The 25777-nt window shown below is 57.4% G+C and overlaps 1 protein-coding gene across 1 annotated transcript in view; it reads right to left on the reverse strand.

Moving 5' to 3' along the window:
- LOC144257486 (unconventional myosin-Vb-like) overlaps positions 1–25777 on the reverse strand; it is a 66573-nt gene that overhangs the window by 12326 nt on the left and 28470 nt on the right. The window contains 22 exon segments of the mRNA XM_077805459.1: positions 786–883; positions 1277–1448; positions 1925–2058; positions 2143–2394; positions 3264–3380; positions 4069–4217; positions 5563–5656; positions 6505–6720; positions 9619–9858; positions 11470–11626; positions 14205–14416; positions 16225–16336; positions 16446–16532; positions 16925–17022; positions 17815–17967; positions 18548–18550; positions 19566–19649; positions 21181–21306; positions 22055–22195; positions 24019–24100; positions 24893–25158; positions 25445–25557. Coding sequence (XP_077661585.1) covers positions 786–883; positions 1277–1448; positions 1925–2058; positions 2143–2394; positions 3264–3380; positions 4069–4217; positions 5563–5656; positions 6505–6720; positions 9619–9858; positions 11470–11626; positions 14205–14416; positions 16225–16336; positions 16446–16532; positions 16925–17022; positions 17815–17967; positions 18548–18550; positions 19566–19649; positions 21181–21306; positions 22055–22195; positions 24019–24100; positions 24893–25158; positions 25445–25557 — 3106 coding nt within the window.

Here is a 25777-nt window from a genome sequence, read left to right on the forward strand (position 1 = left end):
CTGCCAACAAACCCAGCTGGCACCTCCCTTCCCCTGCTCCCTCTCCATCAAACTGCTCCCTGCTCTGGGGGTAGACCTAAGAGGGGGTGCTTGCTGCTCTGAACCCCCCCAATAGCAAAGGGAACACTGCATCACAGCAGTCGGACTCTGCAATTCACTAGGTGTTGCTAGCCCTGCTCTCGGGTTGGCAGCTATGCTGGGGGTCTGCTGTGCTCAGCGGGGGGCTTTTGGGGAGCACAGCCCTTCCTAAAGCATGGAGATTTACAGAAGGGCCGTGTGGGAGCTTTACCATTAGGAGACAACACGAGACACAAGGCGAGCCCAGAACAGCGGCTAAGAAAAGCCACTTTGGTAGGTCATCTGTTAGCGAGAGGCTCATTTCCGCTTCCTGGCTGCGAAGCGGCTCTCATGCAGACAGGTAGTGACGCCCCCTTACCTGCCCTGGGGCGTCGAAGGAAAAGCAGAAACGCTGGCATGGGCGGAGCTCATGGTGTGCAGATAGTCACATCTGCTCTGCTGCCTTCGCTGGCAGAGTGGGCCTCATTGAGGCAGGTTAATTGAGAAGGGACTGGGGGACCAGGGCCCCAGGGCTTGGCAGGGCCATTACCAGGCCTGGGGCAGAGCTCAGGCCCATCCCACCAGCCCTCCCTGCTCCTGCGGTGCTGAAGCGTTTCTGCTTGAAGCTGCTGCATCCAGGCTGGGGGAGGCCGTCGGGACCAGAACCCCCCTTGTAGGCCGGCCACAGAGGACATTCACCCCCCAGCTGGTCCAGTCACAGGGGGCACCTGCCTGTGAGATCCTGGATTTGCTTCATGGAGATTTTCAGCTGCTTTCGAAGCTTGAGCATGCTCTTCTCTTGCCTCTCCAGCTGCCCAGCCAGATCCTGGAGGGCACAAGGGGAAAGGATAGACTGCACCGCCGGTATCACTGGGTGCTCGGGGTGGGGTGGCCTCACTTTCCAATACACCCTCCCAGCCAGCAGCAAGACCTCTTCGGGCAGGCCTTGCAGCAGATGGAAAGCAGCCGGCCAGAATGCTGCCCCAGCTACCGCCATCTAATGGGCTCCTCCCTCCATGGAGCCCGAGTCCGAGCATGCAATGTGCCCTCGAAGAGCCAGCATGGGGAGGCAGGGGGTGTGCTCCACCAGGGCGTTTACCCAGCACGCTGAGCAGCAATCAGCCTTCTCTGGCAGCACAAGCCCCAGCCTGGCCGCTCAGCGAGCATTTAAGTGCATGCTCAGCCATGCAATGCTCCCCCCAACCCCCTCCCCCTTTACCAGGTTCTCTCTCTTCAGCTGGACTATCTGGTGCTGGAGCCCATCTTCCTCCTGATGCAGGTGCAGGTCCTGGATCAGGCTCTGCTGCTTCAGGGAGCAGATGTCCAGGCGGAGACCTTCCAGCTCCTGCTCATGCTGCAGCTGCTGCTCCTGCAGCTGGCCCTCGAGTAGCCTGCAAGGAAGGGCAATAACTCGGAGGTGCCAGCGACTGGCTCACCAGGCAGGAGGTTGGTGAGGCCTCACAAATCTCTATGCCCCTCTGTGGGTGAGACAGGCAAGTTTTCCCCCATTTTACAGCTAGGGAAACCGAGGCGGGGTTGACGCGGCTTCCTCAAGTCAAGGGCAGAGATTGGAATAGAACCCAGAAGACTTGACTCTGGAATTTCTTGATGTCTCCACAGAGTGATCTGAATCTTGCACCTCCACCATCTGCGCTCTGACCTGGTTCTGGCCACCCAAACCCATCTCGTCTCTCCACCACAAGGGTTTCCCTGCAACCTCAGACAGCCTGCTGCTCCCCAAGGGCCATCCGCCACTGGAGGGCATGCCCCCAGGGTTGGTTTTTAAGCCTTCCACTGCAGTGTTATGGAAAACCCAGACGTGGCCAAGACCACTGAGTAGGGGAAGCAGGTCTGTAAACAGACTCACTTATTGGAAACCCGGACGGCATCATATGCATATTTCAAGTCTTCCTCAATCATTGAGTCTTCCTTGGACATCTTCTCCGGGCTCTTGCTCAACCCCAGGATCTCTGCAATGTTCTGCTGGGGAGAAGGAGGAGACTGAACCTGGCCATTCAGGCAGCAGACCCCACCCCCCACCCCCAAAATTGCTGCAGCAAGGGACATCATGGGTGGGAGTCTCACCTGGCGCTTGAAGATCTCAAATGGCTTCCTCTCATGAGCCAGCTGAGCCTTGACCCTGCGCAGCTCCTCACGGGTCCTGGCCAGGTCCTCGGTGACCACGTTGAGCTGACCCAGGAGGAGGAGATAAGCCTTCTCGTAGGGGTCCTGGCCATCGTCGTCGTTCAGCGAGGAGGGAGGGCTATCAGATCTGGTCCTCCTCCTCTCGTCTCTCTGCCTCCAGCGGCCCCTCTCCTGGTCCGGGGACTGCGGGGAAAGAAGGAGGTGAGGAGATGCGTTCAGTGTGCGACACGCCAGGGACTGTACGCAGACACCAAACCCCACTCAGACTGGGCCATCTGGCTGCACCTGATCCCAAGCTCTGCACTAACTCACCACGAATGCCCCAACCCACAGCCCATCTGGCACCCTCCAGGAGTGAGCGGAAAGGGCAAGCCTGGCATCTGACCACCCGGTGGCAACCGTGGGATGGCAGGACAGGTCAGCCTGGTTAGCCCAGTTGCACACAGAAATGCTGGTCACATCTACTGGGAGGCAGCACAAGGGGAGTGGATGCCAGGGTTTATTCCTGGCTCTGCCACCAAGCTATGAGCTCAGGCACCTTCCCCAGCTGACGAGATCTCACACAAGAGGGGAGTTTCCGACACAGGAAGCGCACAGAGCCCTGTGTGACAGGTGCCAGTCAACAGCCATGTCTTTGCACGCACTTACTGGGCTGAACCAACGAGATCACCAGCGCAGCCCACCCAGGTCAGTCAGAAGGGCCTTGCTACTATTCCCAGCTGCAGTTTGATGCCAACGGGACTGGCAGCTGGGTGCTGCCAGCGCCAAGGGGCAAAGGGCTGGAGGGCATGCTCGGGGACGCTCTTCTTACTGAAGGGCAAGTGAGGCACCGGTCTCTCGGGCTGCCCAGTTTGCAGCCAAGCTGGGCTGATCCAGAGCAGGGATTAGACAGGATGCAAGGGGGCAAGGACTAGAGAGGGAACATCTGGTCCCCAGCAGCTGGCCAGTTCTGAAGGAAGGACTTCCAGGGCACAGCACGGCTCGTTCCAGAGCCCAGACGCTGAGCTTCCCACCAGAGTCAGGGCAGGAGCAAAGCCAGTTTGTTGATGTGAAAGCGTCACCTCGCTCTGTGGGTCAGCATCGTCCCGGGACGGCGCAGTTGACAGAGACGATGGGTAGCTGCATTCAGAGTCCAGGATGCTGTCAGATGAAGGGGACCTTCGGAGGCTGGGGGTTCGCTGGAGCAGGAAGGTGATATAAGGGTGCATTAGACAGCGGCTCAAGCTCCAGTCCGTGTTACATGCGGCAGCAGGGTCAGCATGGGGAGACAGCTCAGACCACACATCAATAGCTTTGAGTGGGCACATGCTACCGCGCCCTAGCCCAGCGATGACGGATACGGGGTGGGTGCCTCTGTCCTCCACTGGGAGTCCCGCCATGGGACCTGGAGAGATGTCCCCCCCGATCTCCAGTGGAGCGGGGCAGAAGTGGTGCAGCTGTAACATTAGCTTAGGGCTGGGACTTCCCCAGAGAGCAGAAGGAGTCTGGCACCCAGACACCATGTGGAGTCACTGGGATTTGGGCTCCTCGCTGTTTCGAAAGCCCCAGCCAGCTTCGCGCAGAGGGTGGGGATCTGTTCTCAGCGGCAGGGCAAGGCTCTGAACCCAGAGTGACCCTGGGGCCACCACCAGGGTGCCTTGCGGAGCTGTGCCCCAGCCCTGGGACTGAGAAAGGACACAGCACTTAGACCAGCAAGGCACCCGCTGCCAGGCTCCTTGCCCACCTACACCCAGCGCTGCCCATCTGGCCTCAGTGCGAGAATCCTTCAGCAAGCGCTTTCCTCCATTTAGCTGCAGCCTGTGACCCCTCGCCTGGCTCCCTGGGGCGCCCTGGGGCCAGGGTATCAGCCCCACCCACGCTGCTCACCTTGTGGAAGGCCACCTCGTCCTGCAGGTTCTCGCAGCACTGCTCCAGGCGGGCACACTCTTTCACCAGGGTCTGGTAGCGAGCCCTCTCCCCCTCCAGCTGGCCCAACAGCTCCTGGCTCTCTGCCGCCACACGCCGGCGCAGCTGGTCTGCAGGGGGCGGGGAGGAGAGCAGAGACGGTAATGTTTGCCTGCAGGCCTGGACCTGGGCCAGGGAGCGTGACAGGCTCTGTTCCCTGCCCAGCGACCACCCCGGGTAGGAGCCTGGGGAGGAACGTCGACAGGGGCTGGTTCCCCTTCAGGCTTAGGCAGCCAAGCGCCAATGCTGCGCTGCCTCTGGAAAAAGGGCTTGCAGTCCTGGCAGGAGAGAGCCGTGCACTTAGCAGCATGGCCAGCGACCCCATGGATGCAGCCTCCAGGGCAGGCTCAGGCCACGCTACGGACCTCTCCGCTGGCTGGGCGCCAGGGCAGTATTTGATCCCCCGGGATAAGGCTGGGCACAGAGCTGGGGCAGTGACTGGCAGGAGCCGTTTCAATAACCAGCCCACCTTGTTTTGGGCGCCAGGCTCATCTTGGCCAGGAGCTGCCTTTGCAGCCCAGTTCATTGGTATTCGGAAAGCACCAACAAGGTGCTCCGCTTTGTACAGAACAGAGGCTGGGGCTTGGACCAGGAGGGAGGCTGTCCTGGCCATGGCACCCACTGGAGCACAGAAGAGCTCTGTGGGACATGCAGCAGCCTGTGATATACAGGAATCAGACCACAGGGTCTCACGGCCCCACACTATGAAACGGACACCTCCCACAATGGGTTTACGTGAACACAAGAGCTGATGGCGCAGGGAGGGACTAGCCGACGCAGGGTCTGGCCTCCGAGCTGCGCATTCCATAAAGCGGGGAAGTTTGGATTCACAGATTGGCGAGTTAAAGCCAGAAGGGACCATTCGATCTGCCGGTCTGACCTCCCGCACAGCCCAGGCTGGTACATTTCCGATTCCACTCAGCTACCTCTGCGCTGAGCCCAATAACCGAAAGAGGCTTCTGCCCCACCCCAGGGAGGTGGCGGATCTTGGGTCTGAAGGTATCAAGTGAAGGAGACTCCCCCACTTCTCTTGGTAGATTGTTCCAGGGGCTCGTCACCCTCCCGGCGAGACACTCGTGCCTAGCTGTGGGGCTCCACCTTCCTCAGGGGATTGGAGCAATGCGGCAGCTAGTGACTTGCAGGCACATGCTCCAGGCTGGGGAGCTCAGACCAGGAGCAGCAGGGCCCCCCCAACCCCAACATTTGAGGCGGTACAGATACAGAGCAGTCTGACCTGCTTGCCGGCACCCAGCTAGCAGTCACAAGTTGCCAGCATCACCCTGCCGACAGAGCAGGGCTGCCCGGGTGAGCACAGCTGAGTCACTCACTGGGCTTCCACAGAATTCAGCCCCCAGCTGATTGCACCCAGCACAGCAGGAAAGGGGCTGGGGACTGGAGGGGCAGTGCAGGGTTTACCTTCCAGCTCCTGCGACTGCTCCATGATCCGCTGGTTTAGAGCATCCTTCTCTTCCTTCAGATTGGATTTCATGGCTTCGAGCTCAGTCAGGCGCTGGCGGGTGAGAGAGAGAGAGATGAGCGGTGGGGGCAGACCTTGACAGCGGTCCAGAGCTATGGGGCGAGAGGACCTGCTCTGGGAGTCAGAGGCCAGGCAGGCTCTTTCACACGGGGCCATCACAGACTGCAGGGCTCATCCTTCCTCTACCCCGCCAGCCAGCCAGGGGGCCTGGAGAGTAGTCAGGCCCCTGCATGGGAGATTTATTGCCAGTTTTACTTTTGGTAGGCAGCATCAAGGATTTAAGTGTTTGCTTAAATTTTTTATTCAAATTTTCAGTTGTAGGAATTTAGGTGGCAGGGAGGGGATCAGACAAGGTGGAGACACCAAGAGTTAAAGCTTTACAACTTAAACCTGATAGTCAACTTCTTATGTCAAATATACAAAATAATCCAGGTTTGCTTTCAGACAATTAATGTCAAGCAGCATTTCTGTCTAAGTTTCCAATATCGATGGACGTATTTGACGGTTTGTGCGTACAGAGATTTATGGTGGTCGACATTTACCGATAAAAATCGACTCCTGCCAAGTCTATGTACAGACAAGCTCATTTAGTCACCAGATCATTTGCAACACACTACCAAGGAGCATGCTTGCATCACCTCCCCCTCTCATGGCTGATCCAGAGAGGCGAACCAGCCTACTACTGCTGCCAGCGATTGGAACTGCCCCATACGCTCAGTGCTGCATTTGAGTCACACCCATTAACCACTGGGGTGGGGATTGTTGCTCTTTGGCACCAGGTCTAAGGAAGGGATGTTTAACCCTCCCCTCCCGCCCCGGCCCCAGTGTTACTGCTGGCTGCCAGCTAGCCAGCAAGTCAAGGGTCCCCCGCCGCCCCACACCTGTTTCAGCTCCTCCATCTCCTGGCCCAGCCTGCCTTCCGAGTTGCTCTTCTCCGACGCCATGCGCTGCAGCTGCTCCTGCAGCTCCCGGATACGCGTCTCCTGTGCCTTGTCCTCCCGCAGCCCCCGCAGCTCGCTGTGCAGCCGCTCCACCTGCTCGCTGTGGGAGGCTCTCAGTGCCGACAGCTGCTCCGAGAGGCTCCGGTTCTCCCTGGCCTGTGGGGGGCGGCAGTGGAGAGCCGTTTCACGCCTGTGGGGTCCCAGGGGAGGAACTGGGTGATTCCTATCTGAGCATTAAACAGCAGGGAACTGGGAGGGGGAAATCCAGAGAAGCTGCCTCAGCCTCATCCCACCAGACTGCCTCATCATCCCCGGCAAAGCCGAACAGCTCCCTGGAAGTGAGGTGCTATCCACAGTGCCTCCCCCAAGCCCAGCAGGGTCAGCCCCAGGACACTGCTGTGGAAACTGAGGCACGGGAGGAGGAATGACTTTCCCAAGGCCCACCACTTCAGGGCTGAGAACAGAACCCAGGAGTCCAGACTCCCAGTTTCCTGCTTTACAGGAAAGCCTGGCCTATATGCCAGGGCTGGTACTTGGGCCTCCCCTTGCCTTGGGCCTGGCCTGCCTGCTCCTTGGCATTGGGCCACCAGGCTCTGCACAGATTGACAGCGGTCTGCTCCCTGTACCACTCCCTGCCTGCCCAGCTGACTCCCTGTACATGGTGTGACATAAGCTGGGACTGTCTAGATCATTGTTGCAACCAAAGTCCTGTAGTGGCACCAAATCTTGTATAAAGGGGGTCAAATAAGGTGTCTAAGACAAGGTGATAGTTTGCTGCTTATGATTATGCTGCCTATGTGTGTGTATCATTTTTATAGTTAAAGTTATGAATATTGGCTCTGTACTGTCTGTATTTCAAACGCTGCTTCTGGGGAACACTCCAGACACGTTGGTGTCAGCTCTGCCTAGCCTGCTAGATGGCCCACTAAGGACCATCAGCTGTACAATGACCCATTGAGAGAAGGCAGACACGCCTGGGGACTCAGCCAGGTGTGCAGGGACCTGCCCATGGACAGAACTCTGAGGTGTTTCCAGGCTAGGTGCTGGACAGCTTGTCTTTGGGGCAAAGAAAGAGACCACATGGCAAGAGACTGTAAAGAGCTGCTGAAGCTCCGCCATAGGTATGAAGCAGGATTGAACTTTGCTACACTGAAGCTTTGCCCCTTCCCAGCGGGGGATGTTCTCCAGAGACTGGATTTGAACCTGCCGTTTATTCCGTCACTGCTGCAAGCCTGAACCAAGAACTTTGCCATTCCTGTGTGTCATTGATTCCATTGAACCAATTCTAGCTCTCATGTCTATTTCTTTCCTTTTATGAATAAATATTTAGATTCTAAAGGATTGGCAATAGCGCAATTTGTGGGTAAGATCTGATTTGTCTATTGACCTGGGTCTGGGGCTTGATCCTTTGGGATCGAGAGAACCTTTTCATAACCATTCGTCCCCATAAGGGATAGCACTGGTGAAGATATTGGGAAACTGGAGTGTCTAAGAGAATTGCTTGTGTGACTTGTGGTCAGCCAGTGGGGTGAGACCAAAGTCTGCTTTGTCTGGCTGGTTTGGTTTGCCTTAGAGGTGGAAAAACCCCAGCCTTGGGCTGTAACTGCCCTGCTTTAAGCAATTTGCCCTGAATTGGCGCACTCAGTTGGGTCCTGCCAGAACCAGCCTCGTTACACATGGGCTGGGCACTGGCTCTGTCCCTGGAGAGGCCACTGCGTGTCAGAGTCCCCATCTGGCAGAGTCTTCGGGATGGTCGTGCAGTCGAGGTGCCGAGCCCCAAAGCTGGCTAAGCTACCCTGGATCAGCCAGTGCCATTAGGAGTAGCCGCCCTCCTGCACCTCCTCCTTCCCCGGGGGGCAAAATCCCATTCTAGGATGCACCACATCTCAGCAGAACTGTGAACTCCCCCGGGGCCAGCCTTCATCCGAGCTCCCAGGCCACTGCCCTGCCCCGGTCCGGATGTATTTGGCCCAAGAGCACGCTGGCTTTTCCTAAGTCCCCTTTGCCCCAACACCAGCTTTCCAGGCTGCCCCACCCACTCCAGGCCAGCGAGATGGGGTTTACCCGCGTAGGCCAGAGACCGTCAGGGACGCAGGCTCGCTTTAAAGAGAAGCTTTCACTGAAGCCCTCCCCAGCAGAGAGCAAATAGCAAGATGAGAGGCAGACAGATGGCAGCGCCAACTGCGCCCGCTGGTAAATATCCAGCGACAGAACACGGTGTGCCGGGCACGATCTGGCACCCTGCTGGGTGGGGGCAGACAATAGGCACTGCGAGGAAGTTACACAAGCGGCATCTGCTGGGTTGCATGGGAGAGGGGTTTGAAGACTGCCTCCCAATTCCACACAGGGGCTTGAGCACGTGGTGCCCCCTAAAGCCACTCAGTCTCTGAGGCACCCCATGAAATACCCAAGAGGAGACCAGAGCAGGGAAAGCTGCTGCCACTCGCAGCCTTCCTCCAGCCCCAGAAAGCCAGCTACTCCATCTGAACAGCCTCGCTCCCCACGCCTTCGCTTTGCATTCGCTGCCCGATGGCTGAGCCATAGGAAGTTCAGTGGGTTCAGAACTAGAAATCTGTCCTGAGCCAAGAGGTCCAGGATCCTGCTCTGCCAAGAGAGCCCAATGCAAGTCTCTGGGGGCGAGCCGGAAGGCAGATGCAGCCAGAATTTGCTTCTCGCGGTACTAATGGACCGTGCTTCTCAGGAGAAGGGTAGCGTGGCTTTTCCCTCCAAGCACCTTTTCCCGGCACAGAGGGCGTGCTCCAGCAACATTCAGAGATGGATCTGAGATTTTACAGTATCATTAAGGGAGTGAAATGCTGCCACCTCTGGAGTGGAGCATTGCTACTGCTTAACAACTCACAGGAACATTGAGTAGGACAAGACTATCCAATGTAGACTGCTTGGGGAACTTCGCAAGGCAGAACGCAGTTCTCCAGGACTCTCACAGACATGCCCGTGAGCAGTCAGCACCTTGGCTTCAAGGCTCATCCCAATAGTCGAGGCCCAGGAATCCCCCTGTAGCTCTGGGGCAGCAGGAGGAGCCGATCCACCCACCTGCTCATCCACTTTGCACTGCAGCTGCATCACTTTGATCTCCATGCCTTTGTTGAGCTGTTTGTAGTGCTCCACCGACCTGGCCTCGAGCCGGAGCCGTCTCAGCTCCCTGCGAGCCCGCATGCGTCGGAAGCAGCACTGCAGATACACCACAGTACCACGCACCCGAACGTACTTGGTGCGAGCCAGCCAGCCCCTCACCACGCTCTGGATCACAACAGCTTTCTGGCTTGCCACCATCTGGGGAGAGAGCAGACACGCGCAGCCAAGCTTTAGGGCAACACCCATTGCTTTAGGGCGGTAACTCGGCCAGAGCACCAGGCGCCAGCAGCTACGGCCTCGCACAAACTGCGGCCAACGTTTCACAAGGGATCCAAGAACACGCTAGTTAGGGACAACGCTGCACCCCCTCCCTTGGGCGCCAAGGATGCCTGTGAGAATAGGAGCCCTGCTTAGCGACCACAGGGTTTATGCACATGACACACGGTGGCCCCTGAAGGGGCTTCGGAGCAGACGAGAGGACATTGTTGCAACTATTCTAACCTGCACCTGAGCCTGGGGCAGACGGGTTGCTAGAGACTGGCTGTTTTGATCACCTTGGAGCATCGGAGTGAGACTCCGAGAAAGTTCACACCCTGCTGCCCTCTCCCCTCTGGGTGCTGGAATAATTTTTATAGTGGGGGTGCTCATGATGGAAACCAGATATTTGGTATTACTACTCCAAGGCAGTCCCAGAACCATGCCCCCCCCGACCCCACCCCACGGAGTGGCCCTGGGAGCAGTTGGCTGGGAGCAGATCCAAACCTGGACTCCAGGACAAGAACTGAGCCAGGCATCAAAATCCCGCCCATTTGCCCCCCAGCTCTAATTTGGTTCTGTGGGGTTTCTGCCCTTCACTTCACAGCCTAGATTGGCCTCCGAGGATGCTCAGGAGATAGTCAGTGCCTATGCCTGGCCTAACTGTGGGAGCTCTGGAGCTGGAGCACCCACCAATCAGCTGTTTGGCAGGGGGCACTTGCAGGGGTGGGAAGAAGCAGAGTGTTGGTGGGGCACACGGAGGGGGAGGAGGGTGGGACCTTGGAGAAGGGGGTGGGATGGGGGCAGGGCCACTGGGTGGAGCACCCAGCCGGAAGAGTGAAGGTCGGCACCTGTGAGGGCCTACACCAGGGACTGCTCCCCACAGAGAGGCTTTGGGCAGGTGGGGGGCGTGGGCTGCTCCAGTGCGAGCTGCACCGGGCACTGGACCCGTGAGCCAGCGCAGCGACACGGTGAAGATCCCTCTTGCCTAGGCGTGCCCACCACCTTCGAGATCTCCTAGGAACCTGGTCACTCCTGAGGGTAGGGATGGGGTGGCTCCCAACAGGCGAGCTGACCCCCGCGCACCCTGAATGGGCCACCAGGCGCCCCAAGCGGCCCCATTCCCCAGGCAGGAGAGTGATACACCTGCCTGGGGAATCACAGCACTACCCGCTCACACTGCCTGCGGTTGGGGGTGGGGGGGAAGCTGCCCATGGGTACCCCCTCCCCATGCTAGGCCCCACACTCCCTGCACATGCCGGACAAGGAGCTGAGCCAAACAGGTAACTGCTCTACCTTGTGGCAAGAGCCTGCAGCGAGAGAGGGATGAGTCTCTGCTCTATGGGGGTACTAAGCAAGGGGGCTCCCTCCAGATCCCAGGATGTACCTGCCAGCCCCCACCCCTACGTTACATGGGGCTCCTGTAACCCCTCAGGACCCCCTTCCCCAAGGGCTGCACCCCCCCTCAGCGCTGGGAGCACACCCAGGACGTCACCCTCTGAAGCCACGCCACGAGTGGACCCCCAACCCCACAGCTGCGGGCAGGGCTGGTACCTGGCGGTGCAGGCGCCTGGCGAACATGCCGCGGGCGAAGGCCTGGATGGTGACGGCTGCTGCCTGGCTGCGGAGGTACGAGCGCCTGGCCAGAGCCATCTTGAAGTTCTTCTGCAGGATGAGCACGGCACTGGTCCTCCTCAGGCCCCTGACGAGCCTGCACAAGGGCAACAGTCACTGGGCATGGGGAGCCAGAGCCCACTGGGGCAGGGCAGCAGAAGTTACACTCCCCCACCCCCCCAAGAAGGACAGAGCGACCCCCCCCACAGCACAGTCCCAGGGTCTACCCTAGCCCCTTACAGGCCCCCGCAGCAGAGACCCACCACCAGGTCCTGAGGCCAACCCCCCCTGCCTCCCTTGGCTCAGAGCTAGGGCACTGCTCCATTCACCCCCACCCCCAAATGAGACCCAATTGCAGCTGCTGGCCTGGCACCAGCTTCTCCTGGCTCTCGTGTCTCTACTCTCGGATTTTTACAGTCGCTTTTGAAATGCGGCCACCTCTAGGGTGGAGAGTGGCTAGCGCCAGGTCCCTGCCTAGCCCTACACCTGATGTAGCTTTGGAATGCTGTTTGCCAGCCAGACACTCTGCATCAGCACTCTTAGCTGCTCCGTTCCAGTGGCTGGGTACAGCAACAGGCGAGGGTGTGATGGTGCCCCCCATAAGTCTTTATGGAAACATGCTTATGAATGTATATGACATAACTGGAATATGTTCTATGCTACATATGCAATGTAACATATCTATGTAAAGGTTATGATCTACTGAATCTATTAATCCTATTTGTATGCAGGGATCATTTTTGTATTTGAAGTTATGAATATTGGCCGTGTACTGCCTTGATTTCTAAATAACCTTAGTAGAGCATTTGGTCAGTTCCTGGAGAAAGGAATTCGCAAAGTTAAGTGCCCAATCAAGAAGCACTTAAGGAACAATGCATTTGGAAGGCTCCAATCCACATAAGAAGTCTTCCTGGAGACAGTCAAGATGCCATGTGGGCAATGGCTTCTGTCTGTAAAAAAAGAAAAGGAGTACTTGTGGCACCTTAGAGACTAACCAATTTATTTGAGCATGAGCTTTCGTGAGCTACAGCTCACTTCATCGGATGCATACCATGGAAACTGCAGCAGACTTTATATATACACAGAGAATATGAAACAATACCTCCTCCCACCCCACTGTCCTGCTGGTAATAGCTTATCTAAAGTGATCATCAAGTTGGGCCATTTCCAGCACAAATCCAGGTTCTCACCCTCCACCCCCACACACAAATTCACTCTCCTGCTGGTGATAGCCCATCCAAAGTGATAACTCTCTACACAATGTGCATGATAATCAAGTTGGGCCACTTCCTGCACAAATCCAGGTTCTCTCACCCCCTTCCCAAAAACCACACACACAAACTCACTATCCTGCTGGCAATAGCTCATCCAAAGTGACCACTCTCCCTACAATGTGCATGATAAGATTATCATGCACATTGTAGGGAGAGTGGTCACTTTGGATGAGCTATTACCAGCAGGATAGTGAGTTTGTGTGTCATGCACATTGTAGGGAGAGTGGTCACTTTGGATGAGCTATTACCAGCAGGATAGTGAGTTTGTGTGTCATGCACATTGTAGGGAGAGTGGTCACTTTGGATGAGCTATTACCAGCAGGATAGTGAGTTTGTGTGTCATGCACATTGTAGGGAGAGTGGTCACTTTGGATGAGCTATTACCAGCAGGATAGTGAGTTTGTGTGTGTGGTTTTTGGGAGGGGGGGTGAGGGGGTGAGAGAACCTGGATTTGTGCAGGAAATGGCCCAACTTGATGATCACTTTAGATAAGCTATTACCAGCAGGACAGTGGGGTGGGAGGAGGTATTGTTTCATATTCTCTGTGTGTATATAAAGTCTGCTGCAGTTTCCACGGTATGCATCCGATGAAGTGAGCTCTAGCTCACGAAAGCTCATGCTCAAATAAATTGGTTAGTCTCTAAGGTGCCACAAGTACTCCTTTTCTTTTTGCGAATACAGACTAACACGGCTGTTACTCTGAAACCAGACTAGGAGACTAGTCTGTAAAAGAGCTTTCTGGAACTGGTGAGGTTTTTATCTGTATTCAGTTTGATTAGACATAAAAAACTTGCATGTTTTATTTTATTTTGCTTGGTAATTCACTGTGTTCTGTCAGTTACCACTTGGAACCCCTTAAATCCTACTTTCTGTATTTAATAAAATCACTTTTTATTTATTAATTAACCCAGAGTATGTATTAATACTTGGGGGGAGGGGCAAAACAGCTGTGCATCTCTTTCTATTGGTGTTAGAGAGTGAACAATTTAGGAGTTTACCCTGTATAAGCTTTATACAGGGTAAAACTGATTTATTTGGGGTTTGGGCCCCATTGGGAGTGGGGCATCTGAGTGTTGAAGACAGGCACACTTCTGTAAGCTGCTTTCAGTTAAGCCTACAGCTGTTAGTGGATGTGGTTCAGGCCTGGGTCTGGGTTTGCAGCAGGCTCCTGGGTCTGGCTCAAGCCAGGCAGGGCACTGAAGTCCTAAGCTGACCAGGCAAGAAAGCAGGAACAGAAGCAGTCTTGGCACACCAGGGGGCAGCTCCAAGGGGGTTTCTGTGATCCAACCCATCACAGAGAGTGCCCAGAAATGGGTCTCCAGTGATGCCAAGGCAGAGCCACATGGATGCCTGGCTCAACCTGCCAGATGTGGGCAGCATTTGCAGGGCATCACCTCTCACCTCCGGGCCAAGAAGCCCCGGGAAAAGCGCTGGAGGCAGATGGCTGCAGCTCGCATACGCAAGAAGTGTCTCCTCCCCAGCCAGCAACGAAAGCTCTTCTGAATGAAGACACAGGCTGCTCTCAGCCTCCTGCCACGCAGCTCCTCCAGGAAGGCCACCTGGCCAGCACGGAAGAAGATCTTGCCCTTCCCGCACTGGTATTTGCTGGGGTCCTGTAGGAAGAGAACAGCGAGATCCATGACCAGGCAAGTACAACTGGGCGGAGCGAACTCAGACATGGGTGCTCCATGCTGCAGGCTTGGATAGCAGCAGTGCTGTGCGGGCCCTTCTGGGCACCAGGGCCTGGCTGGACAGACCCTCCTCCCACAGCTGACGGTGGGGCAGGGGAGGGGCTGCAGCATCCAGATCATCCCAGGGAGAGGGAGTATTAACTCTTTAGACACCTAACGCTCCCTCCAACTGGAGCGCTCCCAGCACTGAGCTGCACAGCCAGGAGGTATCACTGGGACATGGGTCCCCAGAGGGTAAGCCGCCTGTCCCCAGGTCAGATGGGCAGAGCTAGGGACTGAATCCTAGTGCTCCCCAGATGGTCTCCGGCCTGGGCGGAAAGGAAGCTGCAGCAAGCAGAGACCGACACAGGCCTCTGCCTGCCCAGAGAACAGGGACCCTCAACTTGGCCATGGACCAGCCTAACGCCGGCTTAGCACAGTCCAGTCAGCACCAGCTGGCAGCAGCTCACCTGGCTTACATGGCCCACCCATTGACTCAGATGCCCAGGACTGTTTGGGAAAAAAACCCAGGAGGATTTCAGCCAAAATCCTCAATATTCCAGTTTGGAAAGGCTGCTGCAATGCCTCCTGGGAGTTTAGTTCAGGGGCTTCTCGTGCCCCTTCTCTATAGCAGAGGCTCCCAAATGTTGCTCACTGTGGACCCCATTTCCCGATCTGCCAGCTGCCCATGTCCCCACACACTTCTCACCACAAATACTGTGTGCTCTTCACACTTCCTGGCTTTGGCCATCGGCCCAGGTTTCATGGTTATGTACAGATCTAGTTACAGGCATAATGTGTACGACCAAAAAACCCAACTAAGTTTGAGCTCAGTTAGACTGGACAGTTGCTGGGCAACTGAACCCGCATTGTACAGTGATTGGAGGCGAGGGATCTGTACGTCAGCATCACCCTGTATCTGTTCTCATTGGTACATCTTGTGTAAAATACGGTAGCTAATTTAAGTCAAGAAAGTCCCAGTTTTAAAGCTTCGTCTGAGTAGCCTATTAGGAAAATGCAATGAATCAATAAATAAAATCCACTGTTATGCAATTACTCCCACGTGCCCCACAGAGAGGCCTCGTGTACCCCCAGGGGCGCATGTCCCACAGTTATAGAGCAGGGGTTCCCAGCGGCAGGCTCCATGGCCAGAGACTCCTAGGACGAGCTGCTCGCCAGGAAGGCAGACTGGTGCATGGAGGAAAGGCAGCCCTCCCGGGGAGCCAGGCACACGAGAGATCCGGACCACCCCTCCCACCGGGCGATGCAGCGCCGTCTCCACAGGGAAGTTGGTGGCTTTCAGCAGAGTCGACGTTTCCCACAGGAGCGAGTTGCATTTGGCAGAGGGCTCTGGGCCAGGTGCCCTTCTGCCAGTCTCTAGGATGCCGTGGTAGCAGAGGGACACTGGGCAGGCTAGTCCCGTTATTGAGAGGAGACAGATACTGCAGCACCTGCAGGCAGTGATGCCTGGCCCCAGACACCTATTGCCGGAGGCTATGGCACAATCCAGATGGACTTGGCCCACGTGTTTCCTGCAATAGTGACCTCATTGCTAGGAGGGAAGGAAGGGCCCATCAAGCCCACACGGCCGGGTGCACCAGCAGGCAGCTCCCCTCAGGGCACGGAGGAGCGGGTGGGGCGGCACAAAAGGCTGGGTGCAGTAGCAGCGAGGGCCTTGGAGCCTAGAATTTAATCCCCTGCTGCCCCATTCAGGGTCCTCTCCCCCGGACAGCAACCCACAGGGCTCTTACCTTGAGCAGCCTCTTGAGGACAAGCTGGCAGGTCTGCCGCTCATCACCGCCCATCAGCTCCTCCGGGCGCATCAGAGCCCGGTACCTGCTGGAGAACTCCACGTACGTCCACCTGCGGAGGGGACAGAGGCCAGAGCCAACGGGGAGAGTTGGAGCACGCCAGGGACTCCAATGCCCCAGCAGAGAGGAGGGCAGGCAGGAAACTCCTGGCTTGGCCGTACCTGGATGGATAGCCAGAGGCGCTGATCTGAATGGTTTCCAGGACCCCGCAGGCTCTTAGCTGCTCGACTGCTCGCTTGGCATCAAACCTAGAGCAGAGAGAGAGTCAGCGCCCTCCGAGCGAGGGTTCCCTAGGGCACGTGGCAGGTTTGGATCTGCCATTCCGCCCTCAGCCCAGGCCTGGGCCGGCCACCTCCTTGCTGACTGTTCATGGTGCAGCCACCTGCAGAGGCGCCAAGGGGAACGAGGCAGCTGGGTTGCAGCTCCCAATCCGGCTGCACAGCTGCTTGGGACAACAAGGGAAGTCGCCCGGCTCTGCACTGGACCAAGGAGGCAGCCAAGTTTGCTACTGCAGAGCCGGAACAGACTGCTGCTAGTCTCACAAGAGCTCCTTGGTGATGCGGGTTCCCCAGACAGCAGCTCTGGCTGGAGTCTCCCCCGCTCCAGCCCCGGCCCCATCGCAAAGCTGCCAGGCACTCACTCGAAGGGCCGCTTGCGGTCGTTGGGTGTGATGCAGCGTACGTAGTGGGGCACGGTGCTGCTCAGGGTCTCCATGAGCTTGTGCAGCGATGCTTTGAACTGCAGGGGACAGAGCGAGGTGGCTTAGGTCTGGGTGTGGATGCAGTGCCCCAGAGGGGAGCCAGGGCTCCCGAGCAGGCTCGGATCTTGTCCTCAGCAGAGCGAAGAGGCTTCTGGATTCCCTGGGGAGGGTTGGGGGCCCACCAGAGCTGCATTTCCCACTGCCCTTCATGGGCACAGGCAAGGGGCCTGGCAGTGGGTGGGCAGCAGAGAGCACCAGGACCCATTGTCCTAAGCTGAAGGCTGGTCCAAGGGAGGAGTGGAACCCCTGCATGCAGCCCCTGGATACCCAGCTGCCCCTTTCCAGGCCACCTTCTCACCTGGCAGCACTATTTGGGGCTTTGGGTGCTGATAAGCCCCTGAGCAGCCTGGAACCAGAGTCCCCAGCCCACCAAGCCTGTGGGTCTGCAGCTAAACTTGGCAGCTCAGACCAGCCCTAGCACGCGGCAGAGTCTGAGAACGTCCGAGTGCTTGGGCCCATCTCTCCCCACCACCCAGCAAGAGCGTTTGGAGCATCTCACTGCTGGGTCACAGATCCCTCCCCTGGGAGGGAAAGGCCCCAACTACCAACTGTGCTGAGCACCTGCTGGCCTCTAGGGACAGCAGGATTTGTAGGGACTCAGCACCTCTCAGGCAGAGCCAGCCCAGGAACATTTCCTGGCAGTGGAGGAGGAATCTGTTCAGCATGTTGAGAAGCCGGGAAGGGTTTGCACAGGGGTGGATGCTCGATGCTGCGTTAAAAGGGGGTAGTGACATGGGGAGGGCATAGGGCACGCCAGCCCCGCTGTGTACCTGGGTGGAGATGGGTTTCCTGTGCTCCTTGTCAGTAGCTGGCAGAGACCTCCTGCCAGGGCGGACAGTCACCCTGGACCCGTGCGACCTGCGGGAGGGTAGGGCGATGCTGCTGTCCCCCTCCTCCGGGAAGAGCTCGGCCAGCAGCGCAGACTGGGTGGGGAGACATCAGAAGGATCAGAGCCAGCCGCAGACCATGAGTGACACCTACTGGCCAGCAGGAACAGGCAGCCAGCAACCCCGAGCCCTATTGCAAGGGCCAGCCCCATGGCTCCCAGAGCTACTGTGGGGAGCCACCGAGCCAGCTGCACGAGAACTGCAGGCCCTGCAGCAGGACGCAGCCCTCCCCACAGCTGCCCCAGTGCCACTCATGAGCCAGCTGGGGCATCAGGCAAAGAGTCCGACCCGCATAGGGCCCCGCGGAGCCACGGGCAGCATGGATCCGAGCCTGGGGTCAGTATAGAGCACGACAGGCACCAGCCCAGCCTCTGTGTGTCCCCGGGTTAGGAGCAGCTCATCCCTGCTCCCAGTCAGGATAAGTAGCAGCCACAGCCCAGAGTCCCCCGCCCATTGCAACGCACCCTAGGGCTGCGGCCCCTCCATGTCGTGTGATGAAACCTGCAGGAAAATGTCCAGCCAGAACTGGCAACCTGCAGGCTCAGCCACCAGTCCCTGTGAGCACCCGCAGCAGACAGAGAGTGGCCTGTGACTCCTACCCTGTGGGACCACTTACCTTCTGCAGATCCACGGGATGGCAACGAGGGGGTGGTGGAGGAGAGAAATGACAAACCAATTAGTTTAACAGCAGCGTCACCGTTGCTTTGTCTGCCGGCCTTCCCCCCCTCCCCAGCCCAGGTTAACAGCTCCCAGAGTCTAGCATCCCAATTTGCAACAGTGGCCTGGAGCCCCAGCACAGCAGTGAGTGAGTCTCCCCGCCCCCCGCCGAACTTCTCATTCCCAGCCACCAGCTCTGCTGGTGAGGCCTGGCCTGTTGGGCTTGCACAGGCCATTCCCATCCCAGGGGGGGTCTAGCCAGGCAGCTGCTTTACAGGTCAGTTTACAAAAGCATGGGTTTATTTTTGGGAGCCCCCCCACACCGAGAAATAGAGGTCTGGCGCCCCCTGGTGGAGGTGAGTCTTCATTTTCTGACCCACCCACAGTTGAGTCTGCACCAAGCCTTTGCAGCAGCAGCTCACGGCAGCAGAGAAGGGGGCCTGACAACTCAGGGCACCATGGACGGGACACGACCGGACCCCAGTTAGTCGTTTCCTACATTGCTCCCCTGGCATCTGGTCTCTGCACCACAGCTCTCATCACCCCCCCCCCCCCGACACACACACACACCCCCCCACCCACCCCATGGAGTGAGGGCTCAGGGTGGGTGCAGCTTTTGTCCTTATGGCAGGACACGTGGGTCCCCACCTTGGCACCCAGTGAGGACACTGTGCCCCCCCCTTCCCCCCCAGGTCAATTGTGTTGACAAGATCTTTTTGTTTGCAAATTTGAATACTAGGGCTCCCCTGCCACTCCAGGTTTGCTTGTGTGTTGGGGGGGGGGTGCGCACGCAGGTTTGCCAGGGCACTTCTCCCCAAGATGCCAGCACTGCTCCTTCTGACCCACGTGACGATCCCCATCCCGGCACAGGATGGGGATGAACTTCAGATGACACCCGTCTACCACCTTCCTCTGTGCAGTCTGCTGCCAAGCGCCCCACCCCCACCCTCACCCCACTGGGAGGTCCATGGGCTCACCTTGCTGGCTCGGAGGAGCCCGATCAGCTCTGCATGGACAGTGTCTTGGTTCTTCTCCAGGAACCCACTGCACTGGTACTCCACCTGTGGGTGAACACGGCATGCAGGAGGCCTTATCAGCTCCAGGCTAGGACAGCCTCATGGTCTCCTGGGACAATTCAGAGCCCAGAGGTCTCCAGAGCAGAGGTACAGGGGGTGGGGGAAATCAAAGCCAAGGGGAGCTAGGTGCCTAAAGCCCTTGGGCCTTTGAGAAGCCCCAGCCCGTTTGTACCAGGTGGATGGGAGTTCAATGCTTGTTGCACAGGAGGGGTGGTGAAGAATTTCGCCTAAATAGGTATTTTTAAAAAAAATCAGACCGCCCTCACAGACCAGGTCCCGCCCTCAGCAAGGTGAGCCCTGGTGTCATTCCCAAATGCTGGCTGCAGCTGGAATTCTCTGTTTAACCCATGCAGACAAAACACCCCCACCCCACCCCTGCCCAGGCCAGACAGAAGTGTCAGGCTGGAAGGGGCCTCAGGAGTGGTCTAGTCCTGCCCACAGCACCCCCTCCAAAGGGACTAGAGCCCCATGCCCCAGCACAGACTGCTCAGGGTCCCAGTGGCCTCTGGGAGTCGGAGGCTCAAAGCTCACCAGCCTGCCTGGGATGCTCTAACTAACAAACCCAGAGGGGCTGGAAGCTCTCTCAGAGTGGCAGCTGGTGCCGTGGATGCTCCCAGTGGGTGCCAGCTGGGGGAGGGGAGTCTCATGGTATTCAGGCAGTGCCACTTGCAGCCACACCCCAACATCAGTGGGGAGACCGTCTCTAGACCTCTGGAGAATCCAGCGTCTAGTTTGATCTGCACCAGCTGGTCCAGGCCAGGCCAGTCATTCACCAGCAGTTCCCCTCTCTGCAGAAATGCTGTGCCTTTTATCTCGCTTCTCCCAGCAGGCCTTGCACCGAGCCTACAAGTCACCTGATCTCTAGGAACTACGAGTCCCAGGATCCCTTGCACTGTGCAGTGCAGAACAGTGAGCTTGTTTCACAGTGCTACAGATGTGTATTTAGGCACATGACCCCTCCAGCATATCCCAGCCAGAGCTCAGACTCCAGCCACTGGCTGCCTTCTAACTGAGCCTGCTTTGTTTTCAGTCCCATCACCATTCCAGGAGCCCACTCAGCCCTGGAGCGAGGGGCAGGAGGGGGCCAGCTGCAGACCCACTGGGCCCTGGTGCACAGGGAGGTGGCTTTCGCCTGCAGCCAGCCTCCTGGGCACCCAGCCCCAGTGGAGCGCGGACAGGAGCAGGCGGGCACCGCAGTGACATTGCGGAAGCATGAGCTTTACAGCTGAAGTCCTGGGCCAGCTGGGTTCCCACCTGCTTTGGGAGAGCCCCACTTCTCCCAACGGGCGCCACAAGGAGTCTGGTGGGGTTATATGACAGCATTCGTTTGGGAGAGAAAACTTCAGTGTTCAGAGTGTCTGGATTTCTCCAAGACAGACTTCCCAGCCAGCTCCATTCTCACCCCAGCTCAGACAGACCCTAACTTGGGCAAGTCTCATAGCCTCCCCTATAGGCCAGTGGCCCCCCCACCCACCTGTGCCCTGGGGACCTTGCCCCCACCCCTGGGCCCTCCTACCTTGCCTGCGAAGTGGTGGACAATGAAGGCATCTGTGGACATCTTGGGCTTCTGGAAGTGGGGGCTGTGGTGAAGGTGCCTGTCATAGAGCTTCTGAGCCCAGCTCACGTCGCTGCCGTTGGGCATCTGGAAGGCAGAGAAGACGAGTCAGACAGCAGGAGGCCTGAGGAACAGGACGCACTCTGTTGCCCCTAGGTAGGGCAGCCACCTGCAGCTAGGGATTTAGGCTACTTGATTCCAAGGCCAGATGGGACCATTGCAATCCGGGGTGACCTCCTGTACGAGACAGGCCAGAAAGCTATCCCCAAAATCATTCCTAGAGCCCATCTCAGAAACACCATCCCATCTTCATTTAATCAATCAGCAGCAGCGATGGAGAATCCACCACTAGCCTTGGTAAATTGTTCCAACCGCTACTCTGGCTGTCAAAAATGTATGCCCTTCCTCCACTGAAAGGGCACTTTGTCTAGCTTCAATTTCCAGCCATTGGATTATGTAAGACCTTTCCCTGCTAGAGTGCAGAGCCCATTATTAAATACTTGTTCCCCACACAGCTTCAGATAGTCAAGTCACCCCTTAACTTTCTCTTTGTTAAGGTAACTAGATTGAGCTCCTCGTGGCTCTCACCATCGGCCAGATTTTCCTTTGATCAGTTTCCTGGCTTTTCTCCGAAACCCCTCCAATTTAGAAGCTGTAAGCTATTCCCCCCCGCAGGGAATTTGTTTGAGAACAGGTTGTCTCAGGCCTAGGACAAGAGACTGTCCCATTACACAGGCTGGAAGGAGAGCGCTGGACCCTCATGCCCCCCTCCCCCAAGCTGGCATTGCCCACAGATGCGCTGCTGGCCTCCCGGTAAAGCAGGAAGGACGCTCACCTTGCACTCCTCATTCAGCAGGTCCAGAATGCCCAGCTTGGCCTCGATGAGGTCGATGCAAGGCTGGTTGTCGTAGAAGTCGATGAAGGTCCAGGGGATCTCCTCCTTCATGTATTCCTCCTGCTCCAGCTTAAAGACATGCTACGGGGGAGGGATGGGAACGGGATCAGAGCTCTTCATAGAATATCAGGGACCTCAGGAGGTCATCTAGTCCAACCCCCTGCTCAAAGCAGGGCCAATCCCCAATTTTTGCCCCAGATCCCTAAATGGCCCCCTCAAGGATTGAACTCACAACCCTGGGTTTAGCAGGCCAATGGTCAAACCACTGAGCTATCCGCACAGGGTTGGGAGAGCAGTAGCCAGAGTTTGGTCTAGGTTTCAGTGGACCCTGCACTGTTGCCCGACTGCCAAGCCAGTGGGCCAGCCCTTCTGCCTGGGAAGCTGCTTGGAGATGCAAACCACAAGGGCCCTTCTGGCCATGCCACACAGACTTTAAGTGACCACAAGCTGCAGGGAGGGGAGAATCGGGCCCTAGGCTGCCTGCTATGGTAGTTTGCCTCCAGCAGCTTTGCACAACCCTGCCAGGACAGGACTGGGATTCAGGGAACCGTTGTAAGGACCACTCAGGTGTTGAGTCACCAGAACAGCATTCTGCATGGGGGCGGGTCCCTACCTTCCCAGCAGGACCCTGCTCCATTTTCTCTGGTCATAGCCCTTACTCTGCATGGGGAGCACTCCGAGCTGAGAGCCCCCTGCAGGGGCCGTTCAGAGGCTTCCGTTCCACAATGGAATCAGGTGCCCAATTCCCCTGGGCTCTTTTGACATTTCCAGCCCTCCAGGCTAACCAGCACCCAACACGCTAGACAAGCACAGTGCCCAGAGACTGACCTCCAATGGAGACCAGACTAGCAAATACCCCAGCTGCCCAAGAGCCATTATAGCGACATCAGCTGAACCCCCAGCCCTTGGGCAAATGTGGCATTCACTCTCCAAACAAGCAGAAGCCTCGTGAGCCAAGGGAACGTCAGACGGGGACAAGATCAGTTTACACTTTTTTGCAGCACACTATTTAGTGGCTTCGTGTCTCTTCGCAGCTCCGTATCATTAGCAGAGTCAGCAGGGGACAGATACCATTTGGCAGGAAGTTCCCCTGATTTTCAAACTCTGTTCAAACGTGGAATGAAGATTTTAAAAAGTTTTCAACAAAATGAAACTTTAAGAAAGTTGTTTTGATTTGATCAATTTGTTCAAATTTTGATTGTTAGCTTTTTTATTATGATTAAAGTCTTTGTATAAACGGAGTTGTGTTTCAAGAAAAAACGAGCCTGTTCCTAAAATGTTCAATTGGGACACTGACCGAAATGGTGTCAAAACTGACCCTTTGGAAAAACAAAAACACAAAACATTTTTATTGGAAAATTGAAACCAAAAAAGTTCCCAGCCAGCTCCAGACATTAGGGGTTTGTGGGGAACACGGAGCTCCAGCCCTACCGGTGGCCGGTTCTCTGGTGAACGCTCCTACAGCTGCCCAGGGACTTCCGAGCACGGTTACAGGCGCAGCCTAACTGGTCTCCGCACTAAGGCGCCAGGCCCGGAATTCAATATGCAGGTGTCAAACTCAGTTGAACTAGCAGAAACTATCTGTTCTTAAGAGCCATCTCGGGCAGTCTTTCAAGGCTCCCCTAGGGCACGGAGGGGGAGGCAATTGTTACCACACCCACAGCATGCTGCCTGCTGCTCTTTGAGAGCGGCCGGAGGACACCAGGCTTGGGACAGAGCAGCGAGGGGAGAACAGACTTCAGGTACCCAGTGACCTTCCCCAGCTAATTCAGTTGTTAGTTTGTTTTACCGTAGCACCCAGGAGCCCCAGTCATGGACCCGGGGCCCACTGCGCTAGGCGCTGTACAGACGCCAGACCCCCTGCAAGGGTTCCGGAGCCTGGCAGGAGCGGGGGCAGCACTGACCAGGTTGAAGTGCTGCTGCAGCTTCTCATTGGCATAGTTGATGCAGAACTGCTCGAAGCTGTTTTCTGGGAACGTCTCAAACCTGGGGGAGAGATGGGGTGGGGGTGAGGACGACAACAGGGGAGCTGACAGGGTCTCTCCAAGGGTTTGTGCTTTTAAACAAGGAGAATTAGTGGGGGAAATAAATCCAGCTGAGTTTAGTGCTGGAGCAAAGAGGATCCCTGGGCCTTACACACTCCTCTCCATCCCATTAGCTTCTGCAATGCCCCCAGTTGCCCTGAACCCTCGTACCTTCCAGAGGGGGTGGCGTACGATAGCCTCTAGGCAGGAGCCCAGCAGGGATGGCCAGGGAGCACTCACCAGCGAGAGCAGAAGATGGGGATGGGAAAAGGGACACTGCTATGGTCCACAGCTGGCCAAGCCCAGTGAGTGCAGACAACCAGAGCCGCTCTCTAGCTTGGCCCAGCCATATACCCTTGTCTTGGCCACACGGGGCTGGAGTTGGATTTCCCAGACTGCCAGGTAGGCACCCGCTCCCCACCAGGGGGGAAAAAAAGGAAGAGAGGGGACCAGGAGAACTAGGACCTGCCAGCTCAGAAGACCCCGGAGGAGACTGTCCAGGGAACTGGCCAGGTGTGTGGAGAAAGGATCACCCAGGCAGTCCATGCTCTGAGGCCGTATCACCTGGTTAGTGTAGGGCACCTACCAGCTCACTGGTACGGAGAGGTTTTGCCAGGAAGGAGCCCATGCAGGTTGGCTCCCCTCTGAGCAGGCACAGACCCCTCCCTCACATGGGGGTGCGCAGAGGCTGGTCCAGCCTCCGTGCGGGGCCTGAAGCGAGGAAGGCTGGACTCAACGCAGGCCTGGTCCTTACCCGTAGATGTCCAGGATGCCGATGGAGGCGTGCTGCCTGCAGGATGCCCGCAGGGCTTTGTTGATCCTGCTCACAATCCACTTGAAGAGCTGCCCGTAGATGTGCTTGGCCAGGGCATCGCGGGAGTTCAGGGCCTGCCGCCTGGACATGGGCTTCACGTAGGTCTCGCCGGCTGTGACCAGCTTGCGGTTGCAGAGCCAGCGTGACACCTGGGACTTCTCCACACCCAGCAGAGAGCAGAAGAGGCCCAGGGCTTCGCCGTCTGGCTGCATAGAGACAGAACCCTCTGGTCGCTGTGGGGCAGGGAGCGACCCCATGACACCCAGCTAGTACTGGGATAGCCTCCGGGGGGCTCGGCAGAGCACCCCACTCCGAGCCAACAGCCCAAGGCCCATCCAGCCGCCCCTCACCAGCCTGGCCCCCTCACCTCTAGCTTGGCTGAGGCAAGGGCCACCCTCGTCAGCCGGGCCCCCCGCTACGCCCAGGGCTGCGGGCTACTGGAGAGGGGACACCCACCGAGCGCTGCAGGGTGGAGGCAGCTTACCAGCTTACCTCAGTGAAGCAGCTCTCCCCGTGCCGGTCCTTCGCGCGGAGCCGGATGTTGCCCAGATGCAGGATAGAGGCCAGGATGCTGAACAGTTCCAGCTGGTTTGACTCATGGACCCCTGCAGAGCACACAGCACATTGTGCCCCACCAGGCCAGGAGCCGGGCATTCCCATGGAGAGGGCCACTAGCCGCTCTTCCTCTCGCGTTGCCCCAGGACAGCTTCAGCTCAGACAAGGAGCAAGTTCCAGCCACGCCCCCTCAGCTGTGACGTGGGGGCAGGTTGGGTGGAAGGAGCACAGAGCTCCGCGCACCCCTGTGACCTCTAACTCTGGGCAGCT

This window comes from Eretmochelys imbricata, chromosome 25 (assembly GCF_965152235.1).
Source record: "Eretmochelys imbricata isolate rEreImb1 chromosome 25, rEreImb1.hap1, whole genome shotgun sequence".
NCBI lineage: Eukaryota > Metazoa > Chordata > Testudines > Cheloniidae > Eretmochelys > Eretmochelys imbricata.